Raw genomic sequence first — 25,666 nt, 5'->3', positions numbered from 1 at the left:
TTCCAATGGAAAGATATGTAATGTCAGGAGGCTCAGGTCCATCTATGAATGGTGACAACAGCTTAGTGCCAGAACAATGAAACAAATATCTATCAATGTTAACTCCTGTAGAATAAGCTTCATCATGCAGTTCAATAATTTGAAACAACATATCAAAGATCGACTCCAAACGACTTGATAATCCGTAACAAGATTCATACAGATACAGGCAAGAAGATTCATACAGATACAGGCAAGAAATTTGATCCAGTGCCTGGTCATACGACAAATGCAAAGGACAATGTAAGATTGTAACGACTTTCAGGGAAAAAGGTTGTTTCATCATGTTTCCTTCACATGATGAACATAACTTATCAGATGACCTAATAATTTGCGAAACACGGAGAATCTTTGTCGTAACAAGAACCGTGCTGTATTAGCAAAACAGAACCCTAATTAGGCAAGAACATAGCCAAATACAAAGATAATCAAGCATTAGATGATAATAATATACTGACCAGCAAAATAAATTACATACATTTTTCAACGAGACAGTTGAATCATTCAATAATTTTGGACGTGCAAACGAGAGAAGTGAGAATAATAACCTTTCTATGAATTTGGATGTCATTGCATAATCTGTGTACTTGCATGACAAGAAAATCAGCTACTGTTACTGATGAAGGAAGTCCATCTGGGAGCTTAGAAATTTTCTTCCTTCTAGCCCCCAGCAGCATTATTTACGCTATACCTATATTAACAGTCTGACAAAAAGAGCAATGACATCCCAACTTTCCTGGAGGAAACATAAATTAACTACGAGACTTTCTTACATAGTCTAATGAAACTGGCGACATAAACCTATCTGTACAAGCTGAGATGAAATCTTTTCTATGTGCAGTAAGAACCCTTGTTTACCCTGAAAGTGAATGTACCCAATGCATTACCAAGTGCCAAAACTGCATCCAACATGTTCTTGGGTGATGACGCGGAGGCGATCTTGCATGATAGCCATGGAGGGATAAGGTGGGAAACACAGCCGGTAAAAGCATGTATGAGATGAAGGAAGGTGATCATGTGGTTCTGTGGACTTGTAAATGTAAAGTCGCGAGGCCAAACCACGGAAACCCTCAACAGGTAGATACTTCACCGAGGTCCAAAAGAAGAGAAGAACCTTTCTCTGATCTGCTGACATTCCCCCAACAATCTGCAAGATGTTCAGGTAGAGGATAAATAAAATAAAAAGCAATGCTTTTGCCCTGACAGAACTTTTTACTATTACATATGAGAAATGTGGGACTATCTCAACTGCAGCTGACTGGTAAAAAACTCAAGGTCCATGAATGCAAATGCAGGCCAATATGGTTCTCACTTCCTCATATCATTTTCTCATGAATATTTTTAAGATCAAAAGCAAAAAATAATTCTATGGAGACTTCTGGAATAAAACTCAGTATATTGAGTGGAGCTCTCTATGTGGGGTTTGACTACCTCTTCCATGGAGTGCACGATTATTTACTGGTTTCTCTCAAGTACCTTGAGTGTCATTTGTTGAGTATATTATGAACCAACCAAAAATCAGGCATCCTACCACTGGTGATCAATCAAAGTTCATGGGAAACCCACATCCTCTGTTTTTGATGGCTAGCAAATTAATTAATAAGGTTATTCCACGCTGGTGATGGAATAAGGACATGCCTGATACACAAGGATAAAGAGTGAGGAGGACCTAATAAAGACCTGAATGGAATAACAAACTTTCTCAAAAGCAGTGCTTTATCAAATGAGCATCAATCAAATCCCACACTGTTATCAGAGATATGCTTTTGTTATGACCAATGACCAACTAGCTGAATAGGCATATCTACCTTAAGGCTGATTTTCAAAACAAAATGTACCTTATTTCTGTTTTGCTCAGCTCACTCTGCAAAGCAAGAAATTAAAAGAAACAAAATCCACCCTCATTTCAACTCTCACCTGGAATATTTTTATGAGACAATAAAACCTGATGGACCAACATTAGCGGCACATTAAAGTTCAAAGGGAAACCACATACTCAATTTTATCACCTAACAAAAAAATCAGTTAAACTCCAAACTGCTGATGGGATAAACAGCCCATCTGGTGCAAAAGAAAAACCTTATAAAATACAGAAAATTCCTTAATGGATATAAAATCAATATTTTGACAAATAAAACACCACTCCCAAGGCCTATCCATTCACAACCCCACGGAAAGAGGAACCAACGGAAGTATGGAAACAAAATCCACAATTGTTCCAACTCTGGCCTTACCTCCCAAAGTCTAGCACACTTGTGGAAGCACATAAGAAATCCAACTACACCCACCATACTCTAATTTCACAGCAACAATTTTTTTTCCCTTCCCATGTATATATGCAGTCAATATAACGTACATGCTCAACATTTTGACATTTGTATTTGTGTAAATGCCTGCATGAATACCATGAATTCAAACTTCATCACCAAAAATTCCCATAATAACATAACTTAAACTCTTAAATTTGATCTTAGCAAACACAAACTAAGTTCCTAATATGCTTCTTTATTTAACCATGAGATCGTCACTAAGTTGAGGAATTCATGGCACAACCTTGAGCATTTGAGATTCAAAATGATCTGTAGATGTGACAAGCCAAACATGGAAAGCACTTTGAATTTGCTTTAGTATTTATCATGTGTCAACAACTTAAGTCACACATCTGTCAGCATTTAAGACATTGCACCAAAGTGATTAGCTGACATGCAGAAGTCGAATGGTGAACTGGCAAACAACCTCACATGTCCTATTTTCCACACCATCGTACATTAGAAAAAAATGAATTCACATAGTATTTAGGCTATACTTAATTAGCAAAACAGCAGCACACCTGGTAAGGATATACAGAAAAGGATTGTTCTGTCATGTTAGAGAATAATGAACAAAAGCTACATCCAAGAAATATAAAAGAAAAGAATACAAACAGTCTGCATTCTACAGATATTTGTTTCCCAAGAAAATATACCATCCATCCCATAAAGATTATAACTGATTATAAAGTCTAGAAATATGAGATGAAGAAGAACCTATACCGCAAAAAAAAAAAAAAAAAAATGTTTAGATTTGAGATATAACATGAATGAAAAGCATGCAAGAGCATACCTCCCAGAACCAGGATATCTGAGGATCAGTTTCCTTGTAGCTGCTGTACTCAGTGTGAGCCTTCCAGTCTTCCACACATATAGCACTTTCACTTCCATATAGCATCCAATCAAGATCTTCAAGCTCCAAGCTTCGGAAGAAGAGCTTCTGTTCCCCAGGGTTAAGAATATCAGAAAAACCACGTGCAAATCGAGATACAGGGTCAGAGATAGATGTGACAAAGTGATGTTGAATTAGCAGATTGACATATTTCTCCCGGTTCTTGCTATTTACAACAATGCCTTTCCCACCAGGGCAAAGTTCCACAACTTTTATGGATCCTAGCTCCTCAACTTCTCTGACAAATGTCAGCCCCAAAGCATCTGAATCAATGAACTCAGGATCCATCTGCAGAATCTGTTTGCAACTGCTATACAAGCATGGATCTGCATCCCGTATGTCTTCCAAAGAAATATGCATCCCAGCCAATTGCAAGAAAAACACACGATCAAATACAATGCCGACTTGCACTTTATGCATCAAAGCTAATGCAATCACTCGACCAGAGAATGTGAAATAATCAAGGTGCATGGGATCCACCTTAGATGCTGCACGTGAAGTGAAAACAATGAAGTCCATATTTATACTTTGTTTGTTAGTGGTTGTCCATGCCAACAATTGAATCCAACCAAGACCATGGAACTTAATTCAAGTCCAGAACCAGAACACAATAAAAAACCTCAATGATAATTCTTTGAAGAGCCATTTCAGAGCTCATCAATGCAAGTTTAATGCAGTGGAGTAATTACATATGTTAATCCTCCAAACAGAACCAATAACATATTTGTCAAAATATGGAGTTCAGATAACAGAATTGGAGAACATGGAAAACATTCATGTAGAACAATACTAGGGGCTCAGGTATTTCACAAAAAAATATTTGTAAAACAAGAGGTTCAGCAATTAGAGCTTAACAAATTTATGCTAGGAAACTTATTCTATAGGATGCAATGCTCCTTTATCCCATATTGCCATGGACCCACATGGTAAATACCTTTTATACCAATAAATGTTAGTGAAAGAGCACTAACAGAGTGCAATGACTAATCTCTCCTACAGTTAAATACCAAACAATATTAGCAAAATATAAAAGTTTAAGCCCCACAGTATTCGATCATGTGTAGGAAAACTCTCCAACCTTCTTAAAATTGTTATTTCAATCCAAATTATGACCTAAATTTAATATTAAGTTTCACATTCTTCAGATTTAGGTGTAACTCTTCCTGGTTGTGAGTGATGGATAAGCATTGACATGTTAAAACTATTGAACCATCCAAAAATCATTTTTCCAATCCTGATTTTGACTTCCAAAAGAATTTAGGTTGAGCAATTTCAGATGAACTCGCCCACTAGTAACATCATTACACATTAAATATAAGTTCATATAATAGCAGGAACTGCACATCTAGTTTCTCTTAAGTATATTTTTATTTTCCCGTATGAATATATGCAACTCAATGTTCCAAACATGATGCTTGTGTGCCACACTAGACACAGGGAAGTTCAACATATTGTTTATGAATTTTCATCATCTCGAACTACATTCAATCAAGAAAAGATAAAACGTATAGGAAAGCCTATACATTGTTCAGGTAAAGCATTTATTAAAAAGGCAGCAGAAGCTTACCGGGATTAGGATAGAACCTTCTACGATCACTTGGGCATGCCACAAAAAGGGCATTTTGAGGATCAAATATAGCTTGTGTAACCAAGAAAAACCACTCACGCAATACACCAGGACCAGTTGCTTCCTCATTTTTAAATTCCATAAATAAACCACCATGCAGTGTATCTGATTCGGCATGCACTATGTACTCAAATGACTCTGCCAACAATTGCGACCGATCAATGAGCATCTCATGCAGATCCTCGTAATCTTCTTTCACCTCAGGGAACATCATCATAGCCAAATGCCTCCTAGAGTCAAAATCAGTCACATCCTTATGCTGAAGAAGCCACTGATGATCATCAGTTCGTTTAGCATATCTAACAATCAGCACACACAAGGAAGCTTTTCTAAGCCTCAAAACCGTCCAAAACTTTTCCTCAGCACCCTTATAAAGTTTAGCAATGTTATTCAACTCCTTCAAAATAAACAAATATTGGATCCAACCTGTATGATTCAACTCACCTTCTCCATTCGTTTTCAAATTCGAAGAATCCTGCATTTTCTCAAGACATTTCTCCATAATATCCAGCAAATCAATGAATATCACATGAAGCTGCTCAATTTCTTTCGCATACAATGGACAATTAAACGCCCTCTTCTTCAAAGGCATCGAAATTGGACTCCCAAATCCCCTTTGCTCGGATATCACACTATGCAATGGTATCAAAAACGCCGAAAAATCCTTAACATCAGCCTCCGATGGCCCCATACTCTCCGCCACACTCCCCGTCAAATCTTTAGACAACTTGCTCCCCAACTCACTAACAAATGGAAAAATCTCCTGCATAACAACTCCCTTCCCCTCCTCCCCTCCATGATACCTCCACCCACACGTACCCCCACCATTCTCCAACAACGAACCAAGACAACTCCTACAAACAACATACAACGGATCATCACTCCCAACCTTCCTCAACAAATTACAAAACTCCATCACAATCGGCACACACTGTAAATGCAAATTCTTAGGCAACGACTCCCTACACGAATTCAAAAAGTGCCTAATAGCACCCTCCGCACAATCCTTATTCCCTTTAATACTCGAAACATAAAGTGCAACCAGCGCGGCCGGTGCACTATTGGACAAAAAAACATTCAAGTGCCCCGAAGCATCCTCATTATCATCCTTGGGCGTCAAACTAAAGAACTCATCCATCAAATCCTTTATATGTTTTGACGTGTAAGGATGAACACCACACGGCAATATAGACTTACAAATCCGACAAATGTAAGAAACCATATCATTAATCAATTGACAAGTACGAGGATGCCTAGTGCTACGCATTCGACCGACTAAATGAAGAATCGAATCGTTCTCAATAGAGTAATCGGAGAGTTTGTTCTCGTATTGCAATTGCTTACCTAAGTAGATTAATCTCTGCTCTATCACCGGAATTCCGGTCATCGCGCGAATCTGTTCGTGGAGTGATTTAACAGAATCGCTCGAGTTCGCGTTGATCACAACATGAGTTGCATCGGAGATCATTCTGATAAAGAATTGGAGTCTTGATTGCGACCTCCGCAGCGGCGAGGGTGTGGTGGTCCCCATGGCGGAGGAGGGGAAGTTGGTGGATGATGAAGAGGTGGAGGCGTCGGAGACACGCGTGGAGAGCTGATTGGTGGAGGAGATGGAGGGAGGTTGTTGTTGTTGTTGTTCTTGATTGTTGCCGGTGGATGACTCGGTGTCGTCTTTACGCATCCTGACAGAGATTAAGTCAGAGAAAACGGCGTCGTTGTCATCCACATCGTCTAGTTTGCGTTTGGAAGAGACACGGTGATCAACGGTGGAGGAGCGCTGTTGATGAAGAGAATCAGCGGTGGGTGATTGGGGAAGAGACATTTGATGAACGGTGATGATTGTGTTCTCCCCGACCTGGGAAACTTTAAGGTAGGAGAGAAGGCATGAGATCGTTGTCGGAGAGAGTGAAACCGCGTGGTTTTGATTAACGGAGAGAGTAAACGACGAGGAAAGGACTGGACGAAGATGGTGTCGTCTCTGTCTCGGTGGGGTTTCTTGAGGGACTGGCTCTGGGTGTTTATTTTAACAGCCGTCAGCAACGAAGAGACTGTAATCTTACGCTAGAGTATTATATTATTGTGTGTGTGTTTTTGTTTAGCTATTTACGAAATTGGGCTTGAGAGAAGGCTAGGTGTGGCTCGGCTCATGGGGTTTTTGTGAGATTCTTGATGATCACGTCGGTAATGTGAACGTATTCTATTTGTGTGATTGATTTACGTTACTGGAAATTACTTTTTTCATGATTCGGTGAAAGATAAATTTTACGGCGATCGAGCGATAATATCTATTTAATGAATTTCGGATTTATTTTTTTATTAAATAAGTACTGATAATTATATCTTGAGCATTATAATTTTTTTTCATGAAAAGATAATTGATAAATTTTGAATTTTGAATTTTAAATTATGACCGTAAGTGCTTATAGTTATAGCTTAAATATAATATTTTTATAAAACAAAAAAATAGATTTTGAATGATGATATATATATATATATATATATGAATTTAACATGCATTTAATCCAATTTGTTTTAATAAGATAATAAACGTGTTGATAAGAATATCGATAAAACTAATTTGCATTTAATGATATTTATTTAAAATTTTATATATTCTTGAGCTTAATATGAAAAATAAATGAATTTATATGAATATAATGTAAAGGATATGCTTGAAAAGAGAAGAAGATTTAATTGGGATGGAAAGGCTGGACTCTAGAGCGGACAATGCAAGATGGGTGTTAGCGAAGCTGGTTAGGGTCGGTGTACAGTGCAATGTGTGCTACCGTCTTCACCTAATGAAATCCACGTGGCATAACAAAAAGAGGAACCCATCAACAACTTCCTGAGCAAGGACGGTGAGGTCCGCAGAACCTGAGGAAGCAGATCCTACAATTTAATTAATCCAATAAAATGGTCATATTTATGTACATACTCTTTTTTCTTTTTTATAATAATCGAGAGCGTAATTAGTAAGTTAGAATACCATTATAATGGTATTTTAGATGAAAAGAAATACAGTGATACTGTTCTTTTTACGATAAAAGAAACTTAGATATCCTGTCTAAAATGCTTTCAGATCTTCTAAACAAGTCATTGCTAGTGTAGAAAAAGTTTCAATTTTAAATTTAAAAAATAAAATAAATATTATTTTAATATAATTTAAAAAAAACAACTTCAAAACATAATTGCAACAATAACAAAACAAAAAAAAAAACCAAACGAACGAACTCTTGTTCTTCGATATCATATTCCTAACATAATACCATTAGAGAAAGGCCATTCTGCTCGACTCCGATTGATTTAATTCTTTGTTGCTAAGAAATCTCTTGTGCTGACTCAGCCCTGGACAGGATGAGTACTGACCACAGGTTGAGGAAGCTCCATGGACTCTTCTGTGCTCATGTCATAAGAAACTACCAAGTACCTCCCTTCTCTTTGAGCCCACGAATTGCTTTCCAGATAATAAAATTGTTTCCGAGCCAAAAAGCAGCTCATATCAATTAGATGGAATGGAATATCTCCAGTGCCTTTCCACTCATCTGTTTTCAAAGAGTAGACTCTAGCCTCACGTACATAGGAGTCAATATTTTCATATACATAAACACATCCGACGACCTTGTAGTCATCGTCGCCATGATGATAACCAAAACACAAATAGCAGTGTAAGAGTCCTTGGGTGCGACAATATCGAAACCTGGAAATGGAAGTTTTTTATAGACCCCAGTAGAGGGATTGATGAGAAATTAGATAGCTTCATTAAATCGTTGGTGTGAAATGCAAAGCAATCCATTGCAACATTAACCGGAGAGTTCATCTCTGCATAGTGCTGAAGAAAATGGCAAGGACAGCCTTCTAACTTTGCTCCATTCTTCATCATCAACACAGAAGAGCTTGTTCGAGAACTGCTCTTTGGAGATGCTGCTTAATAATGCCTAAACAGACTTCGATACACATTTGAATCTTGAAAGAGACTTCACAGGGAGTCTACTAAGAATCTCTCATTTTTTGCTACTGGCATGTTGTAGGCTTAGTTGTATGCTAAGGAAGGAGGAGATGGGGGGTATTTATGGACAAAGGAGGAGGGATCTATATTGGCAATACTGCAGGATATCTGAGTGGATTCTGATCTCATTCCTGGAGAGAATCCAAGATTTCTACTCAAACCCTGTAATTAGGTCATCGTGCAAAATGATATCAGCAAAATTGCAACGCAGTGCACTGCAGGTTGTGTCACACCACAAAATATTATTTTTTGTGTTTTATATTGCTGGTGAAATTTAAGTGCAGTCGCAATGCACCGTGTTGTCTATACATAATTGCCGGTAAGTGGAGGAGGAAATGATCACTATCTTAATTCTTAAGCACAATCAGATTCGATTTCTTTTCTTTTTACTTTTTGGGATGCCGTCTTTTCTGTTTTGAAATGTGATTTCTTGAGTAAAGTGGCCAAAAAAACAATAGCTGGTTGATGTGATGGCAATAATATAAGATACATATATGAAAACAAGTAGGATATGAATATTCCTATTGTGTAAGCAAACTTACAACTTTACTCTTCTTTTTTTTTTTAATTTCGTATAGATTCATTTTAAATTATAGGAAATTTATTTCATTCTCTACAAAAATAAAATATAGTGTAATAAAATTTAAAGATTCATTATATATGAATATTTTTTTTGTATTAGGGATGGTTAACTTTACTTTACATCTAGATACTGCATCAGTACTCTATGATCAACATTATAAATCTTGATTTTGCGGTTAACTTGAAATAAGGCCTAGATTATTGCTTAAAAGGGTAATCCTCTAAGTTTTTGAAAACAAATAATAGGTTAAAAACACTCATTTTGTAAAAATAAATAAATCAATAAGTTGATTGATAAGGATTCACCATATCAACTTAAATTTTAAATCACATATATATATATATATATATATATATATATATATATATATATATATATATATATATTCAAATCAATCTAAACCCCAAATCAAGCGAGTTTACAGTCTGGATTTTGTAACATGACTAAGGGGGCATTTATTTCAAAAGTGGTTTTTGAGAAACCACTTTCCAAACTTTCCTGTGTTTGTTTGCCATTAGAAAAGTTGGTCAACGGAAAACACTTTCCGGTCAAAAAAAAATTTGACTTGGTTTTTAGGAAAGTGTTTTTCTTTTATTTTGGGCGGAAAATACTATTCGGAAGTTGTGAAAAATTTAGAAATGTCATATTATTTGCTGATTATATCAAATTTGATCTTCAAACTTTTGATTGCTATATATATATATATATTAATTTCATCCCTTAGAATTTAATTTTTATATTAACTTTAATTGGTCCTCATTTTTATTTTGCTTTTCCCTTATCATTTTTTAATTGAAATTTTTTATCTATCAAACTTGGTTCTCATTCTTTTGATTGTTACTAATTTTATTTGAAATAATTTATGAAATGTTAATTATTATTATTTTAATTTCTTCATTTTTTAATTTTTTTTTATTTGATCTCTATTATTTATTTTATTTGAGATAATTTATGAAATTATATTTTTTTTTCAATTTCATTCTCATTTAACTTTTTAATTTGTAAGATTTGTTCCTTATTATTTTAATAAACTTGAAAAAAATAAAACATTAATAAGTTATTTTCCAGCTCATTTTCCATGACATAACCAAATACTGGAAAGTGTTTTCCAATTTATTTTTCATTACACTACCAAATATCAAAAAATACTTTTCTGAAATTCACTTTTCAAAAAAAGTTACTTTCCAGCAAACAAACGGGGCCTAAAACTCTTGCAAATACTATGCTTATCTATACCATAGTAACTTTAAATTTAAGTTTGTCGCTTTGTCTCATTTGTGCAAAATTAAATAAAAGAAATTATTTAGTAACGTTTAGATACTATATAATATTGAGATGATACGAAGACTTTTATGAAATAATAAATGAAATAATGAATTTTTGATTCAGGATTAATTATGAATATCTACTTCATAGATAGTCAAATTAACTCAAGTCTATCATTATTTCTAATTTACATTATATCTAGAGTTCTCTTTGAAATATATTATTCAAGTAGCTAAAGAGAAGTATTCTTTTAAAAAAATTATTTTAAAGAAAAACAAAGTTGTGTTTTATTATTATATCAAGATAGAAAAAACTTATAAAAAAAAGTTAAAAATATATTTGATTGAAGAAATAAAGATAAAAATATAAAATAAATCTGGTATAATTTTTAAATTAATTTTTTTATTTTCAAAACATGAAATTCATGTATGCATGTCCCTTTTTATTTTTATTGTTTTTTTTATATGATATAGTAACCCAACGCTACCTATGATGAGGATTTCAAAGCTGATGAGAAATCAAATTCAAGTTAGGCAACCCAACAATTCGACCATGACATATATGTTTATTAGATCAGCCTAACAATTTCAACCTTAGAGAAATATGTGTGTCGGTGGGTAATGTTCAAGATACCAGTTTCTAGAATGATTTATGGATTGGTAATCCTCGACTGTATAATCTTTCAGAAGACAACAAATGTTCATCAGTATCTGCGATGGGAATCTGGGATGGTTTTGAATGGATTTAATTTGTAATTTCGGATGGAGGAGGACACTTCGAGGAAGAGAAGTGAGTGATTTCAGTTCTATGTTTGAAAAGCTATCAAAGGTGGTAATTGTTTCATATGTTATTTAACATTTTAAGTTATTAAATTGAAATGATTATTTAATATTATATTAGAGTTTTAATAATTAAGCAATTATGAATTTAAATTTTATTATTTTTATTTATTTAATAAAAAAATTAAATATAAAATTGTATAGATCAGTGTAAATTTTAAACTTAAAAAACTTTTATTTAAAAATATATATTAAAAAATAATATAAATTATATTTTAAAATCTCATCTAATAACTTAACTATTAAGTTGGTGATTTTTTTTACAGTAATAACAAATGGATTCAGAGACAAGTTGAGAGACAAGTTGACATGGAAAGCAGATACAAACGTCGGTGTGTTTACGGTGAAGTCTATGTGTAAACTATACCATCTTCTCCTTCTCATTCTCAAACATGCATGATTCTCTTTTTGTGGTCTGTGGGAAGGTTTAGTCCCTCCAATTATTCCAATATTTTGTCATCCGAAGAATCGGTCGATCACTTTCTCATTCACTGCCATAACCATTGGAGTATTTGGTCTAAATTCGTTGATTGGTGGGGCCTTTCTTAATGCTGTCCAGGGAGTCTGTCGGCATTGTTTCGGCAATGGGAGTGCCTTGTTCAGAGGATTTCGAAGAAAGGTAGTATGGTCAATGGTATTTTTTCTCCATATCTTGGTTTTTATGGATCCTTAGAAATGAGCTTCTATTTAGCAACGAGCAACCTACTTATCATACTGTTTTTCTTTAAATTATAACAAGGCCGTGTGTGGATCAAAGCATTATACCTTGATTTCTCTTATTGTGCACTTTTCTTGTTAATTTCTGCTGATGGGCTGGTTAAATGGAAAAATATTAAGAAGCCTAGACCGCTTGTCACGTTGTCTGCTCTAGAATCCTTTATACTTGAATGGAATGTAGATGGCTCTTCTCTTGGCAAACCTGGTCCTGCAGGAATCGGTGGAGTTCTGAGTGATCATAATAGAATGGTGTTGGGTTTATTCTCTATACCTGCTGGAGTCAAAGATTCTAACGAAGCCGAATTGCTTGCTATGTTAAAGCACCTGAATTATCTTCACCATGAGAAGATGTGTTTGGAAGAAACATTCTGACTCCGCTCATGTGGTTAATTGGATGCTTAAACCATGTAATAGCCCGTGGTACTATCATGAACTCTTCATTTTGGCTTCTCAACTCTCTTCAGCTATGGGTTCTGTTTTTCTCTTTCACACCAGGATGGAGGCAAATCATATGACAGATCATCTTGCGAAACAAGGAGTTTCGAGGAATGGTGAATCTGTGGCATGGCTATATATGATGTTGTCGTATATATCTTCAGGAACCCGGATTTTTATCGAGCTGCAGGCTCTTTGTTCAAAATATCAATGCTGCGCTTATGGATTCCACAGTCGGTTCCTCCTTCAAGAGATTAATATAATCAAGTAGAGCTAATAAGATTCTAGCGACAAGTCCAGGAAATTATTAGGCAATTCAGTAGCACCGAATATAATCTTTATAAAACAATGCCAATCAATCCGTGGATTTTATGTCTTCACGGAGCAAGAGACGAACAAAGAAAACAGCTGTAGCATATATGCTCTTGGAGCTAAACATTTGCATAACAGTAGATACTCTCATTGTGAGGCTCTAGGCCAACAGAACATCAGAGAAAAAAACACAACGTCCCAGCCGGAAATTTGTACGGTAGATATGATTTTTTCAGATGTAGTTTGAGAAGGATTTTTGATAATTTGATGTAGGTTGTTTTGAAAATATTGATAGTTCGGAATAGTAATTTATGTATCTGTCACTAGTGGATTATGTAGAAAGCTTAGGAAACTTGTTTATAAACTAGTGGGTCAGAGTTATATCCAAAAAAAAACTTGTTTATGCTAGATGAATAGCCTAACAAGAAAAGACCATAATTATATATTTGACTTTTGGATAATCAGCTCAAAATTTCCTAAATGATTCTACAAAACCAGTTCAATCGAGGGCTAACTAGTTGTAACTAGGTGATATACAAAAGAACCTCACATTAGGCTTGAAAAATGAAATTAGAATCAATTTCGTTATTTTTTCTTCTAGATTTTTAGCTTAATTTCAGATTTCTTGTTGTCTTTCCTATTTAACTTAGGATTTTGATTTTTCTACCTTATAATGATCAGTTTTTGACCTATTTAAAGGATATTGTAAAGCTCTTAAAAAAACATATCGGATTAGAGAAAAATATTTAGAAATAAAATAAGAATTATGTTTCTTGTGTTCATAACCCTTTTCGGCAACAACTTTTCTTTGCTTGTTCGTCTTCTTGTGTTTTGCTTTCTGTCTGCATCACAATTTCTTTCATGCTTAATTACTGAATGAGGACCTCAAGCATTTCAAAATAGAATTGTATTGACATGAAGGAGAAAACGAACCAAATTGGCAACACTGGAAATTGGCACATCTTCGCTCATTTGATCTCTCTTTAGATCATACCATCTAAACTTCAAAATTGTACTGATCTGTAGTAAGAGAACCTTGTCGTCGTCATCCTGAGAAAAAAGGCATCGGATTTGTGTACACGGAGCCTGTAAATGAAAACTGTTTATCCCATGAATCCTTCATCACCCATATGTCAATCTAACAATTCCATACACAAATTCTACTAAGCAAAGGCACTCAACTTTCTGGGTATAGGCTGAAGATCCAAGTTCGGCAGTGGCGAGTGCAAAACTGCTCCATTTGAATATCAAATGAAACAATAAGTTTCTTTATCGCAAATCATCAACCAATGAAAAACTTCATGAACAAGGGCATGGTGGATGTAGCGTAAGCACATCAACAATACTAAATCCACAATCATAATCAAGCAAAATGAATTTTCTCTCTTTTAAAAACTTTTTTGTTGTTAAGTCATATTCTTAATAGCTATAACAGATGATTTAACAAATCTCTCGTAAAAATTATCGTCCATGAAGTAGTAGTCAAGCTATATAACATAGTTAACCACTCCAGGTAGTGCAATTCTCAAAACCTTGTAGTCATCATCCATGGAATCATATCCAAATGCATAAAAAACATCAATGAAGAGTTAACCGTAGCTAAAGTAGAAAACTGGAATTGAGCATGTTGTTTGAAAACAAGGCCTACTGTTTTATTGAATTCTCACTTGAATGAGCCGTGAGCACTAACAGTGCAGTAGAAGATTACCATCTTAGCTTGAGTTTGTTGCCTTTTAAACCTTTTTCTCTCCAAACATTTCTCCAATAATATAAGATACGTTGCTGACAGCAGTTTGTGAGTGTTCAATCTTATTTCTGTCATAATCTTGAGTCACCTTATCACTCCATCTACTCACACAATGGTTGCTGCCATCAGAATGTGTATTGTTAACAACTAGCAATAAGATGCTGTTTATGAACTTCACAACAGGTAGTATACGAACTTTCTTGATTGATGGGTTCCACAAAGCAATCTTGAGAGAGATGTCATTTATTCTGTCCTGTTTGTGTAGGCTTTTGTGGTCTGATTCATCAATGCAAAGCAAACCGCATTGCAAGAGCCCAATATCAGTCAGGTTCTTTCATTGTTATTGCAAAGGCAGGGGCAGGTTCCTTGATTGTCATTTCTCTTTTGCTATCGAGGGCCTTGTTTGCATAGTTTTTTTTTGTAGTTTTATGCTCTTTTTTTTTTTGAAGTTGATATATTGAAATGGTTAACTAGAAAATAGCCAACAACAAGAGACAAAAAAAGACATTCAAGACTAAAAGAGCTGATGCATCATGCTTAAAACCTTGATTTGGTGTTGTTAGACTATTCTATAATATCTTCAGGTCCCATAATTAATCAGTTTCAATAGCTATGAAAAGCTTATCTGCAAACTTGAGCCAATTTGAGAGACGATATAGAATCAATGGGAAGTTGTCTTTGAAGGTCGTGATTCCATAATTAAAGATAACCTTATTCCTCATAAGTCATATACTCTAGCTAACACAACAAGAAAGCATAGACCAAGCCTTACGCTAGAATTTTCTAAACACTATGTTAGGTCACTGATGTAATAGATCATCCACATAGCAGGGAAGACAACCACTAATACCCTATCAATCCAAGAATTTCATCCATAATTTCTACATTGGTCTACAATGAAGGAGAAGATGATTTGAAGTCTCAATCTCATTTTCACAAAAAATACAAATAGCTTGATCAACTAGAATTATATTACAACAAAGTAAGAATTTCTTAGTGCATAATCTATTCTGAACAGCTAGCCAAAAAAAGATTGAACCTTAGGAGGAATCCCTGGTAACCAGATTGAAGCCTTAAAAGTTCTAAGCCTTGGATTTACAATTCTATTAATAAGTAAAGAGCAAGTTTTAATTGTACAACTTTCATCTGCTGATGAGGACCAAAATTTCTTATCTGAAGTTGTTGCCTTTAGCTGAAAGCTTTCTAGAGATGAGAGAAGGTAGACGACCTATTCAATTTCGAAGAGAAACAATTGTCTCCTCCAAGATAACTTCCACTTCCATTCCCTTTACTCCTAATTTTCCATATCAGCAATTGTGGCATTCGATTTAGTGGAGAGAATATAGAGCCGTGAGTAAGTGACTTTCAATGAAGAGCTACTAAACCAAACATCAGATCAAAACTGTGATGTTTTGAAATAAGATGAGTAGGTAAAAGGCAATAAAGCCCTTGAAGGCTAAAAATGAGTATAAATGAATAAGGGGTATTGTAGTAATTGAATAAAGAGTTGATAAATATAAATAGAAAAGAAAATAGAAGAAGAGAGCTGTGTTTTAAGAGTGAAAACTGACGGGAGAAGAGAAGAAAAGGGGAAGAAGAAGAAGAGAAAAGAGGGAAAGATAAGGAAAGGAGAAGAGAATTGGAGGAAATAAGTTTAAAGGTAAGATTATGTATAAATGTGTGTTCTTTAAGCCTTAATTTCTGTTTTGATAAATGTTAGGGTTTTGAATATTGTGTTTTGAGCTTGATTGATGAATTAATTGGAAGGTTATGGGTTGATTGTTGTGGGTAATTGGTTAATTAGTTGATTGTGAGATATTGGAGGTAAAGATGATGATTTTGAGTTATGATTTTGTTTGAATGGTGAAATTGTGTTAGAAATCAGGTGATGACAGTAGGTAATCTGTGAAATTCTGGGTTTGAGGTTGAAGATGACGAAAATTCAATTTGGTCCCTCAATTTGTGAAATTACAGTTTGGTCCCTAAACTTTGGGAAAATTATAATTTGACCTTTAACTGTATTTTGAGACTCTGGACAGTGTTATTATGAAGTTAAGGATGATGAATCTCAGTTTGATAATTGATTTGGAATGTTTTCAGTTTGGTCCCTCAAATTATGAAAATTACAGTTTAGTCCCCAAACTTTGGAAATATTACAGATTGGTCCCTGGGGCATAAATTGAGGTTCTGAACAGAACTGAGGATGATTTAAGGGCAAAATTCCAGTATAATTAGGAATATATGATATTTTCAGTTTGGTCCTCCAATTTGACAAATTACGATTTGACCCCTAAAATTTTGATAAAATCACAGTTTGGCTCTTGGGGCATAATTCGAGATTCTGGACAAAGATAAGGATGAATTATGGATAAATTTCAGTATGGTTATGTATTTACAATTTGGTCCAGTTTTGGTAAAATTACGTTTTGATCCCTGTTTTGGATAATTGTTGTTTTAGTCCCTAAACCTAGGAGACTAAACCTGGTTTTCATTTATGCATTGGAATCTTTTATTTGTGTTGCTTTGAGTTGCTTTTAAGTATATTTCATATATTTATTGTAGGTTCTCCTAACGATCCTCAATAGATTTTTCGGGTCTTTCATCTGACATTCCTTTTAGTTCTATATTTTCCGGGTGAGTGGGATAATCTTTAATATGCATATATGATAAGTAAATATGTATGTTGATTATACAATGAGTACAACTAGTTAATTTCTTGAATATTTATATATGTTGCTTATTTTCCGAGTACTCATTTATTCTTGAATTTGCATTCGCAATCTGTCGAACTAGATTCTATTTGATATGATATACGTTTCTCTGATGATTCTATAAATATCTATTATGCCTTGATATCGGACTTCGCAATCTGTCGAACTAGATTCTATTTGATATGATATACGTTTCTCTGATGATTTTGTAAATATCTATTATGCCTTGATATCGGACTTGTCAGTAACTCCATGCTAACGGAGAGTAGTTAGCCTATGTGCACATAGTATTCTGTATACCTAGCTGGTGAGAGAGGCATCAGCCTGTGGCGACTGATCATCCCACAGTGGTCACCTTCGGGTGTCATCTGGTCACCTTCGGGTGTCATCTGGTCACCTTCGGGTGTCATCTGATCTCTGACATGTATTCCACTACTTTATGATAATATGTTTAGTATGTATATGTATATGTATATGAGGATAAATTTCCACTACATTATGATAATATGTTTAGTATGTATCTGTATCTGTATCTGTATCTGTATATGTCTATGAGGATAAATTTCCACTACTTTATGATAATATGTTTAGTATGTATATGTATATGTATATGAGGATAAATTTCCACTACGTTATGATAATATGTTTAGTATGTATCTGTATCTGTATCTGTATATGTCTATGAGGATAAATTTCCACTACTTTATGATAATATGTTTTAGTATGTATATGTATATGTATATGAAGATAAATAGTTTTGCAAACTATTAATATCTAAAATATCTAAAATGTATATTAAATATTATTCCCTCACTGAGTTGGTTGAACTCACCCCTCATTCTTAATATTATTTCAGGTTCTTAGTTTTTGATAGCAGGTGAACTTTGTTGAGCGTTCCTGCTTCTTCAGTGTTGGGTCAGTATGCCTTGCTTATCTTTCAAGGCTGTTTGATTCGATGTCTTAGGCGCTCCACTATTACTTTGTTTTAATTAAGTTTGGATTTTTGACAATGTAATAAGTATTATGGATTATTGTTTTGTTTTAATTACTGATGAGGAGTTTTAAAATATCTTTTGGTTTCATCAGTTAATATTTCTGAAGATTATGAAATGCTGCGTATTTTTGAATAAATTATTCTTTTGATATGTCCGTTTTGAGGCTTAGTGCGGGAGGGGTGTCCTTCCGCCACCGCTCCTGCGTTGCCGGTCACGGACCCGTGATTCGGGTCGTGACAAAAACCGAGATAGATTCTCATTTCCCACTACAAATATGTAGTTATTGGCTAAAGTTGAAGAGATCGAGTCTACTGAAATCATAAGGGATGTGAAGTCTCTTCAGATATAATACAATCTTCTACTAAAAATAAAAAGATCATTTTCAAACGCCGACTTGAATTTGTTGTACATCATCTTCTTCCATGGCTCATTACTAGGAAGAGAGAGCCTCTAAATTCACTTGAAAAGCATTATTTTATTTTTTTGCTATCAATGACCCAATCCCAAGGCCACCCTATCCTTATCTCGAACAACCACACTCTATTCAACTTTGTAAATTTTTCTCATTCTTAGAGTTCCTGACCATAAGAATTTGCGGTTGGATGAAAGTAAGCAAACAACACATACCTTTTTGCCATGAGGAAGATGGACATAAAGTATAAAGGAAGAAAGTTCAACACACTTTTGATAAGGCAAATGTGACCCATCATTCTTAACCTTCTCCCTTTTCACGAATTGAGTTTCTTTCAAAACTTATCAATGACAGGTTTCCTGGTTGAAATCCTTCTAGGATTAGACCCCAAAAGCATCCCTATCATGCCTACAGTAAATTGATTTTCCAAACTCATTCAAGCAAGAGTCATCAACATTGATTCCCAAAAGGAGAGTAATGTGCAAACCCGAGCATAGAGCAAGCAAACCACCTTAAGACTCTTTTAGCTGACCGGAGGGCATGCAAGCTAGCTAGCATAAAGATAAGAGTGTTATCTGCGTACTGAAAATGACACAGGAAGTTATTAGAGCCAAAATCAATATAGGAAAAATGTTTGAAACAACCGCATGTTGAAAGAGAATAAATAGACCTTTAGCAGCCATATTAAAAAGAAAGGATAATAGGGGATCACCTTGCCTCATACCACTCTCCACTTTGAACTCTTGTTTGCCTTTTATAGGCTTATTCTGCCTTTGTATATATATAAAAGCCCAGTATCATGGTACTGCCCCTGAATGGAGCATCAAGACATGCTAGGCTCTCATGAGAATTACAAGTGAAGGACCTTTTTACCTGGAAGAATGAGGCTGAGTTTGGTGTTGTTGTCGACGATTTATATTAGATATGAAGTTGGATGAAATATTTGCTTCTGAACTGAACACCAAAGTTTCGCGATGCACTCGAAAGTTCAAAAAGTACATGTCTTTTTTATCTCCTCTGTTTTGTTTATTATATCCTGAGATAGTGACCAAAAATACCATCTAAAAGTATTTACCGATAGAAAACTTCGCAAATTAAATTGATCATTACAGTAAATGCCACCAATTAGAAACTAAACTGTTTAGAGAAACCATAAAAAGAAACTTGCTTGAACAAAAAGAATAAAAAACAAACCTTTTTCTTCCTGCTATTCTTTTTCTCTTGTGCCTCCACTTCCTATCAATCTTGCCACCTCCACCACCACTTTTTAGTGCTAACAAGGCTTCCTACAAAAATCTCAGTTGTAACCATCTCTGGAGCCCCATGAATCTTGACAAGCTCGGATTTTCTCATCCTCGAATCACACAAAACAAAAAACGTTTTGTCCAATTCCAAAAGAACTTTGTCCTCGCTCTTTGAATAAGCTAAAGTTCTAACATAAAAGTTAAATCGATCCACTTGCAGCTCTGAAACAACAGTACCCAACTTACTCCAAGAGTCCTTCATAGCCCATATTTGCACACGAAAACACATCTTAGCACAAAGCAAACACAAGCACCCTCCTAGAACCCCCAAATCAAAATAATCATGCTCATTGGCCAAATAATATGCAGGTTTCGCTATAATCCTAAAACCTTCAACTCCAAAACCAAACGCAACAATCACAGTAGGCGAAAGGTCTCGTCTTATTATTTCAGTACTTGCTGTCCAATGAACAGCACTTTTAGTAAACACACCATATATATATACTCCCCTTTATTAGCACGGTGATACTCAGGTTGGAAAATAGCGTAATAATTAGGGTATCCCTTAATTCTTTTGCAAGAATTAGACTTCATCAAGCTATAAACTTTAACCTCAGAAAAGAAACACCTGTCAATAGTATTACCATAATAGTCAACAATCTTCACAACTTTATAGTCTTCATTAATGGGATCGTACCCAAATCCATAAAGAGTACGTTCCCAACAAAATTTGTCATATTCCTTACCGCTAGGTATGCGCAACTCAAACAGTGTAGAGGGTAGTATTTTGTATTCTCTTGTACACGGGTTATACAAGGCTATAGTCTTCTTATCAGAACATAACAAAGCAAGCAGTCCATTACAAGATCTTAGCTAGCTATTACTTCAATATTCTAGTTTATGTTACTTACAAATAGTTCCATGGAATTAGTGGGATTTGGCTTGTCTAAGTCTACAGTTTATAACTTGGTGGAACTTCTATCCCCAAGGATGAGCCCTAGATTGGTACGCGCTTGTGTTAACTTTTGCATATGCATGCTGATGAAATATGGACTCTCGGTTTCCTTGCACCATGATTTTGATACGCACCTGAAACGTTTGAAAGTTTTGACCGGTAGCCTGCTTAGAATATCTGTTATTATCTCTGCTGGTATGAGCATCCTCTTTAATGGTAGTGTCTTTATTTTTTGTTTAGGTTCTTGTATATCAGAGGAGAATATTTAGGGTTTCTTCACATCTGAATAAATCAAGAATTTATAGAAGTTTTGATTCTCAATTATACTAATGGGACTAAAATTTGTTGATTGATGGGACACCTATATTTTGAATAAAACCTTTTTATTTATGGTTAGTGTTTAAAAATTTGATTATTTTTTAATTAGAAATACATTAAAATAATATTTTATTATTTTTAAAAATTATTTTTGACATCATCATATCAAAATAATATAAAAACACTAAAAAATATTAATTTTAAATAAAAAAATAAAAAATTTAAATTTTTTTAAAAACACTTTTAAAATACAAAAACAAACAGGACAGCAATTTAAATTACATTCCACTAAAATTTAATTTTTTTTATATTTTTAAATCATTTTTAATTTATTTTAAATAAATATTATTTTAATTTATTTCTAAATAAAAAACACTTTAAAATTAAACAATAATTATGCGATTTAACCCGTGACCTGACCTGCATTGGGGTTGAAGGGAAAAAAAAAGTGTATTGAGAAATAAAGGAATACTGGGAAAGGAAGATGCAACACTGAATAGATAGTAAATTCTCCAAATTCTCCAACATCAATCCTCATTAGTTGAAGTTTAATCGTAGATTATGTTTTACAACTCAGAGATTTCATCCATACAATACAATAAAGCCATCCAACTTCACAAAGTTGAGCAAACTTACAAAAACATATGACCGACCATACTGACTAGATAGAGAAGTCTTCAACATCTTGAGGCTTGATCAAGAAATTACGTTACTTTCAGGCAATCAACTCACGAGATCTGATATATACAGTAAATCTCCGTCATCACAATCCTTTCTAGCATGGTAGCTTTATCATACATTTATGAAGCCTGATTTTTATTTTTATTTTAAAAAAAATTGGCACTAATAGGTTTAACACTAAGAGCAAGCATTGGCTAAATGTACATAGATATGGCTCATAACTCTCAACCAAATTGAGTTTTTGCAACCCAAGCACGTTCATCCAAATATATCAGCCCATCTTTCCCTGCAAAACAAATAACCAAGTTGTTCTTCCAGTGATCACATTGCTTTATCAGAACTAAATTCAATTCATCAGCATGTTATCATCTTTCCATATCAACCAGGAAAAAAAATAATAACTATCTAAAATCAAAGAGCTTGCATTCATGCGTAGTGCTAGCCAAATGAAGAAAGCATCAAATATCTCACTGTAAAGGTAGTCATCATTAAAGACTTCTCAGATTCTGACAGCTTACTTTTGTCTTCTTTAATTTTTCTTCTCCCACACCAAACCTTGAAGCTAAATCATGATGGCATTTCTATTACTACCCTTAAAGCATATAGCAGGACAGGCTCTGTTTTTTCCCCCCTCGGAAACTAATGGAAAGTAGAATATTTGTAATCTATCTTGTACAATAATAATGAATCTTTCAAACTTAATTTCCGAACTCAGAGAACATTTATACTCCAGCAAAATTCCAGCACTGTAATCAGCTCAACTGTATTCACTCTATGAAGACAGGAAAGCATAAGCTTCTCCAAGTCCATAGACCATACCTAAGCTTCTGGTTCAGATGGAGGTATTGATGAGCTAGTCATGCCACATCATTCACCAGGCAAACCACTCAAATACTAGGTTGCTAACTACAACTGTTAAGTGCTCAATCTTCTAGCATTGCAGAAAGACTTAACAAAGTTAAACAATCTAAAATAACAAAATATTCAAAGCCAAACACATGAAAATCTGGAGGGAAAAACCAAAATCTTGGAACTGACGCATGGAACAGCAGATCTCCTGAATTGCTAACTATATTACAACAAGGACTAGATGTTTTTAGTCTTGTCCCTTGTTCATCAAAAACCAACTAGGTTCCAGATATGGACATTAATTTTGCAAGGAGAGATTTTATTAATTTTGAAAAAACAAACTAGTTGGAGCAGTTTGGTGCCTGCAGGAATTCATCAAAATCCCCGAGGAACGGAGTTATTCCTCCCATATCCATATGAAGCCATTCTGGAAAAACCAGAATTTAGCAACAGGCTCCAGAGGCCCTGGTGGTCATTTAGTTTCCATCATTGAGGAAAACAACTTCTAGGACCTTGTAGAGCTAAGAGGATTAGGTAAATATCATATAGAGTCATGACCATGAATGCCTAAAGGTACTACCAGTTACATAACATCCTATTTGATTGAAGTCTACACACCCTATGCTACTTGCAGAAAATAATACATGGACAGAATATAGCCTCAACTAGACAATACCTGACCAAGTACCTTTTCATTAAGAAAGACGCATGTGAGTGCATGACATATATAATGAGCATAGTTTTTATCCATTCTTTCCTTCATCTGCAAAATTTCTCATATGCTCAATTAAATCTCCATCCGCCAGTATCAGCCCTGAGAGAAATAAAGGCAGCAAAGGACAGAGAAGGTAAAATAAAACTTGTGTTGAAAAAAAAAAATGGAAAGTCCCCTAAAATGCACAAACAAGCAGCCTCTTATTTCATTAATTCGTATCATCTACTATCCCATCCCAATTTGCAATAATCTGCAAGTAAAACTAAGCAACTGACAAACATTTTAGAATCTAGCGAGCTTCATGTCAACTGATATAGTTTAATGCAGCAAATTACCTCTTTTCCATGTTTTCTCTGCTGTTTCTTCTGGTGAATTATAAGACCAATTTGAACCCCTCAGACAAGAAATCATCTCTAATAACAAAAACCAAGCCAAAATAACAAGTTACATCAAGTGAGCTAAAGATAGACATGAAAAATGGAAGCATAAAATTCAGCACTGCATACCTCTTATTCCTGTCCTTCGAGTCCTCATCTTCATCCTGTGTCCTTCCATCTAGATGCCTATTCGGATTGACAGAAATAAGGCTTTCAACAAAAGTATCTGCTTCAAAGGAATATGGTATACCAGGAATCCTATTCTTTACTTGTTTCCTCTTCAGATCATACCAGCAAAGGTCCAAATTGTCGTGTTCAATGAGAACTTCATCACCACTCTTTGAATAAGCTAAAGGCTTAAGAGATCTAAGAAACCCAATGACCTCATACTGTGCAACTGAAAACAGTTTAGTCCAGGACTCCTTTACCCCGTACTCTTTCATCATCCACACATCAACACGTTCGCCTAGAAAATTTGCAAGAAAACACAGGCATCCTCTCAAAACCCCCAAATCAATATAAAAATTCTTATCCTTATACTCAGGTTGCAGCACCTCCCTATAATCCTCCACTCCTAAATCCAATGCAACAACTATATTTGCCACATTCGATTCAGGATTCTCACCCACAACCCAATGCAAAGCACCATTAGCGAAAACCCCATTTGCACCAGGATAGTGAACACAATAAGGCATATCACCAATCCTCCTCCACGATTGTTTCCTCAAACTATATACCTTAACCTCAGACTCAAAACTCCTCTTCCCCCCACCTCCAAATTGCGCAATCCTAACAAGCTTATAATCATCCCTAACACTATCATACCCAAATCCAAACACATAAACACTACAAGACTTGGTCCCAAAATACCTTTTCAGCTCAATAGGCAAAAAGGGCACCACACGATGCTTTCTAGTTGATGGGTTCCACACAGCAATATCATCAACAACATTAGAAATGCAAAGCAACCCATTAACAGAACCTAAAACTTTAATCCCATGATTATAACACATCAAAGGATGATTCAACTCTTTCAGAGTAACACAGTCATTTAAGACTAAATTTTGCTCAAAATCCATGTAGTGAACATGTGAAGTAGTTCTAAGGATGATGTAAAGATTGGAACTTGTGTCCATAGAGTGCTTCAAATGTAATTTAACGAAGTTTGGACCATCAATTAAAGCACACCATGGTTTAGATACAGACCTGCAACAAAGAAGTTCCTTTGCTGGTAATCTGCAGAGGATTTCTGCTATCATCTCAAGAGGAAGACCAGACATGGTTATGATGAGAACTCGAAGGTCACTGTTAACTAAGGTCTTCGTGTTCTGTGGAATTTTGTCATAGAAAGTGTGAAGGAGAGATAACGCTGTTGGAAGTAAAATATCTGTCTTTGTTAATACAATAAATTACCTAAACATCAAGGGTAGTTATGTCTCAAGAAAAAAAATCAAGGGTAGTTATTTCTGAAAAGAAAACATAAGGGTAGTTATTGTTAACTGTTATTTGGACAGTAAAGGGCAGCTTCGTCACATTGATTCAATTTTGTCAAATGAAGAAAATCTTTTGGTATCTAATGTTTCATTACTATTACATTTTAGTCCTTTTCCTCGCATAAATTAGTACAACGATTCTAT

The 25,666-nt window shown here is 34.8% G+C and overlaps 2 protein-coding genes and 1 long non-coding RNA gene across 12 annotated transcripts; 1 reads left to right on the top strand and 2 right to left on the bottom strand.

The window, feature by feature from the left end:
* Nucleotides 1-574: 574 nt before the first annotated feature.
* Nucleotides 575-6,924, bottom strand: LOC133688735 (E3 ubiquitin-protein ligase UPL5-like). 8 transcript variants are annotated; one of them, XR_009841194.1, is made up of 5 exons: nt 4,808-6,924; nt 3,142-3,728; nt 2,274-2,432; nt 1,471-1,677; nt 1,053-1,186 (listed from the first exon to the last, which is right to left on the bottom strand). XR_009841194.1 is itself a non-coding variant. In XM_062108328.1 (3 exons), the coding sequence occupies exons 1-3, from the start codon at nt 6,687-6,689 to the stop codon at nt 923-925; spliced, it is 2,586 nt and encodes an 861-aa protein (XP_061964312.1). In that variant the 5' UTR covers nt 6,690-6,924; the 3' UTR covers nt 575-922. The 8 variants fall into 8 exon arrangements, 4 of the variants coding, with proteins under 4 accessions (XP_061964312.1, XP_061964311.1, XP_061964313.1 ...); XR_009841195.1 differs by lacking the exon at nt 1,471-1,677 and having other exon boundaries at nt 1,048-1,186; XR_009841197.1 differs by lacking the exon at nt 2,274-2,432 and having other exon boundaries at nt 1,048-1,186; nt 1,516-1,677.
* Nucleotides 6,925-16,181: 9,257 nt separating this feature from the next.
* LOC133689089 (uncharacterized) lies at nt 16,182-18,593 on the top strand. Its single transcript, XR_009841246.1, has 3 exons — nt 16,182-16,432; nt 17,335-17,406; nt 18,340-18,593. It is a non-coding gene; the product is annotated as an uncharacterized LOC133689089 (long non-coding RNA).
* A 3,328-nt stretch (nt 18,594-21,921) lies between these two features.
* On the bottom strand, nt 21,922-25,415 carry LOC133690021 (F-box protein CPR1-like). 3 transcript variants are annotated; one of them, XR_009841381.1, is made up of 4 exons: nt 24,159-25,415; nt 23,988-24,065; nt 23,614-23,751; nt 21,922-22,374 (listed from the first exon to the last, which is right to left on the bottom strand). XR_009841381.1 is itself a non-coding variant. In XM_062110164.1 (3 exons), exons 1-2 carry the CDS (start codon nt 25,307-25,309, stop codon nt 24,026-24,028), a joined length of 1,191 nt encoding a protein of 396 aa, XP_061966148.1. In that variant the 5' UTR covers nt 25,310-25,415; the 3' UTR covers nt 21,922-22,374; nt 23,988-24,025. The 3 variants fall into 3 exon arrangements, 1 of the variants encoding a protein (XP_061966148.1); XR_009841382.1 differs by having other exon boundaries at nt 23,626-23,751; XM_062110164.1 differs by lacking the exon at nt 23,614-23,751.
* Between the last annotated feature and the right edge of the window lie 251 nt (nt 25,416-25,666).

This window comes from Populus nigra, chromosome 3 (genome assembly GCF_951802175.1).
Source record: "Populus nigra chromosome 3, ddPopNigr1.1, whole genome shotgun sequence".
Classification (NCBI taxonomy): domain Eukaryota; kingdom Viridiplantae; phylum Streptophyta; class Magnoliopsida; order Malpighiales; family Salicaceae; genus Populus; species Populus nigra.
This window is presented reverse-complemented; position numbering and strand designations above follow the sequence as displayed.

Excerpts from the sequence above, each read along its gene's own strand:
- LOC133688735 (XM_062108327.1), bottom strand. The coding sequence starts at position 6,689 with ATGTCTCTTCCCCAATCACCCACCGCTGATTCTCTTCATCAACAGCGC. Across the intron at positions 3,729-4,807 it reads AAGGTTCTATCCTAATCCCG|CATCTAAGGTGGATCCCATG; the intron begins GTAAGCTTCTGC and ends CTTCACGTGCAG. Across the intron at positions 1,187-3,141 it reads AGATATCCTGGTTCTGGGAG|ATTGTTGGGGGAATGTCAGC; the intron begins GTATGCTCTTGC and ends AACATCTTGCAG.
- LOC133690021 (XM_062110164.1), bottom strand. The coding sequence starts at position 25,309 with ATGTCTGGTCTTCCTCTTGAGATGATAGCAGAAATCCTCTGCAGATTA. Across the intron at positions 24,066-24,158 it reads TCGAAGGACAGGAATAAGAG|AGATGATTTCTTGTCTGAGG; the intron begins GTATGCAGTGCT and ends TTTTGTTATTAG.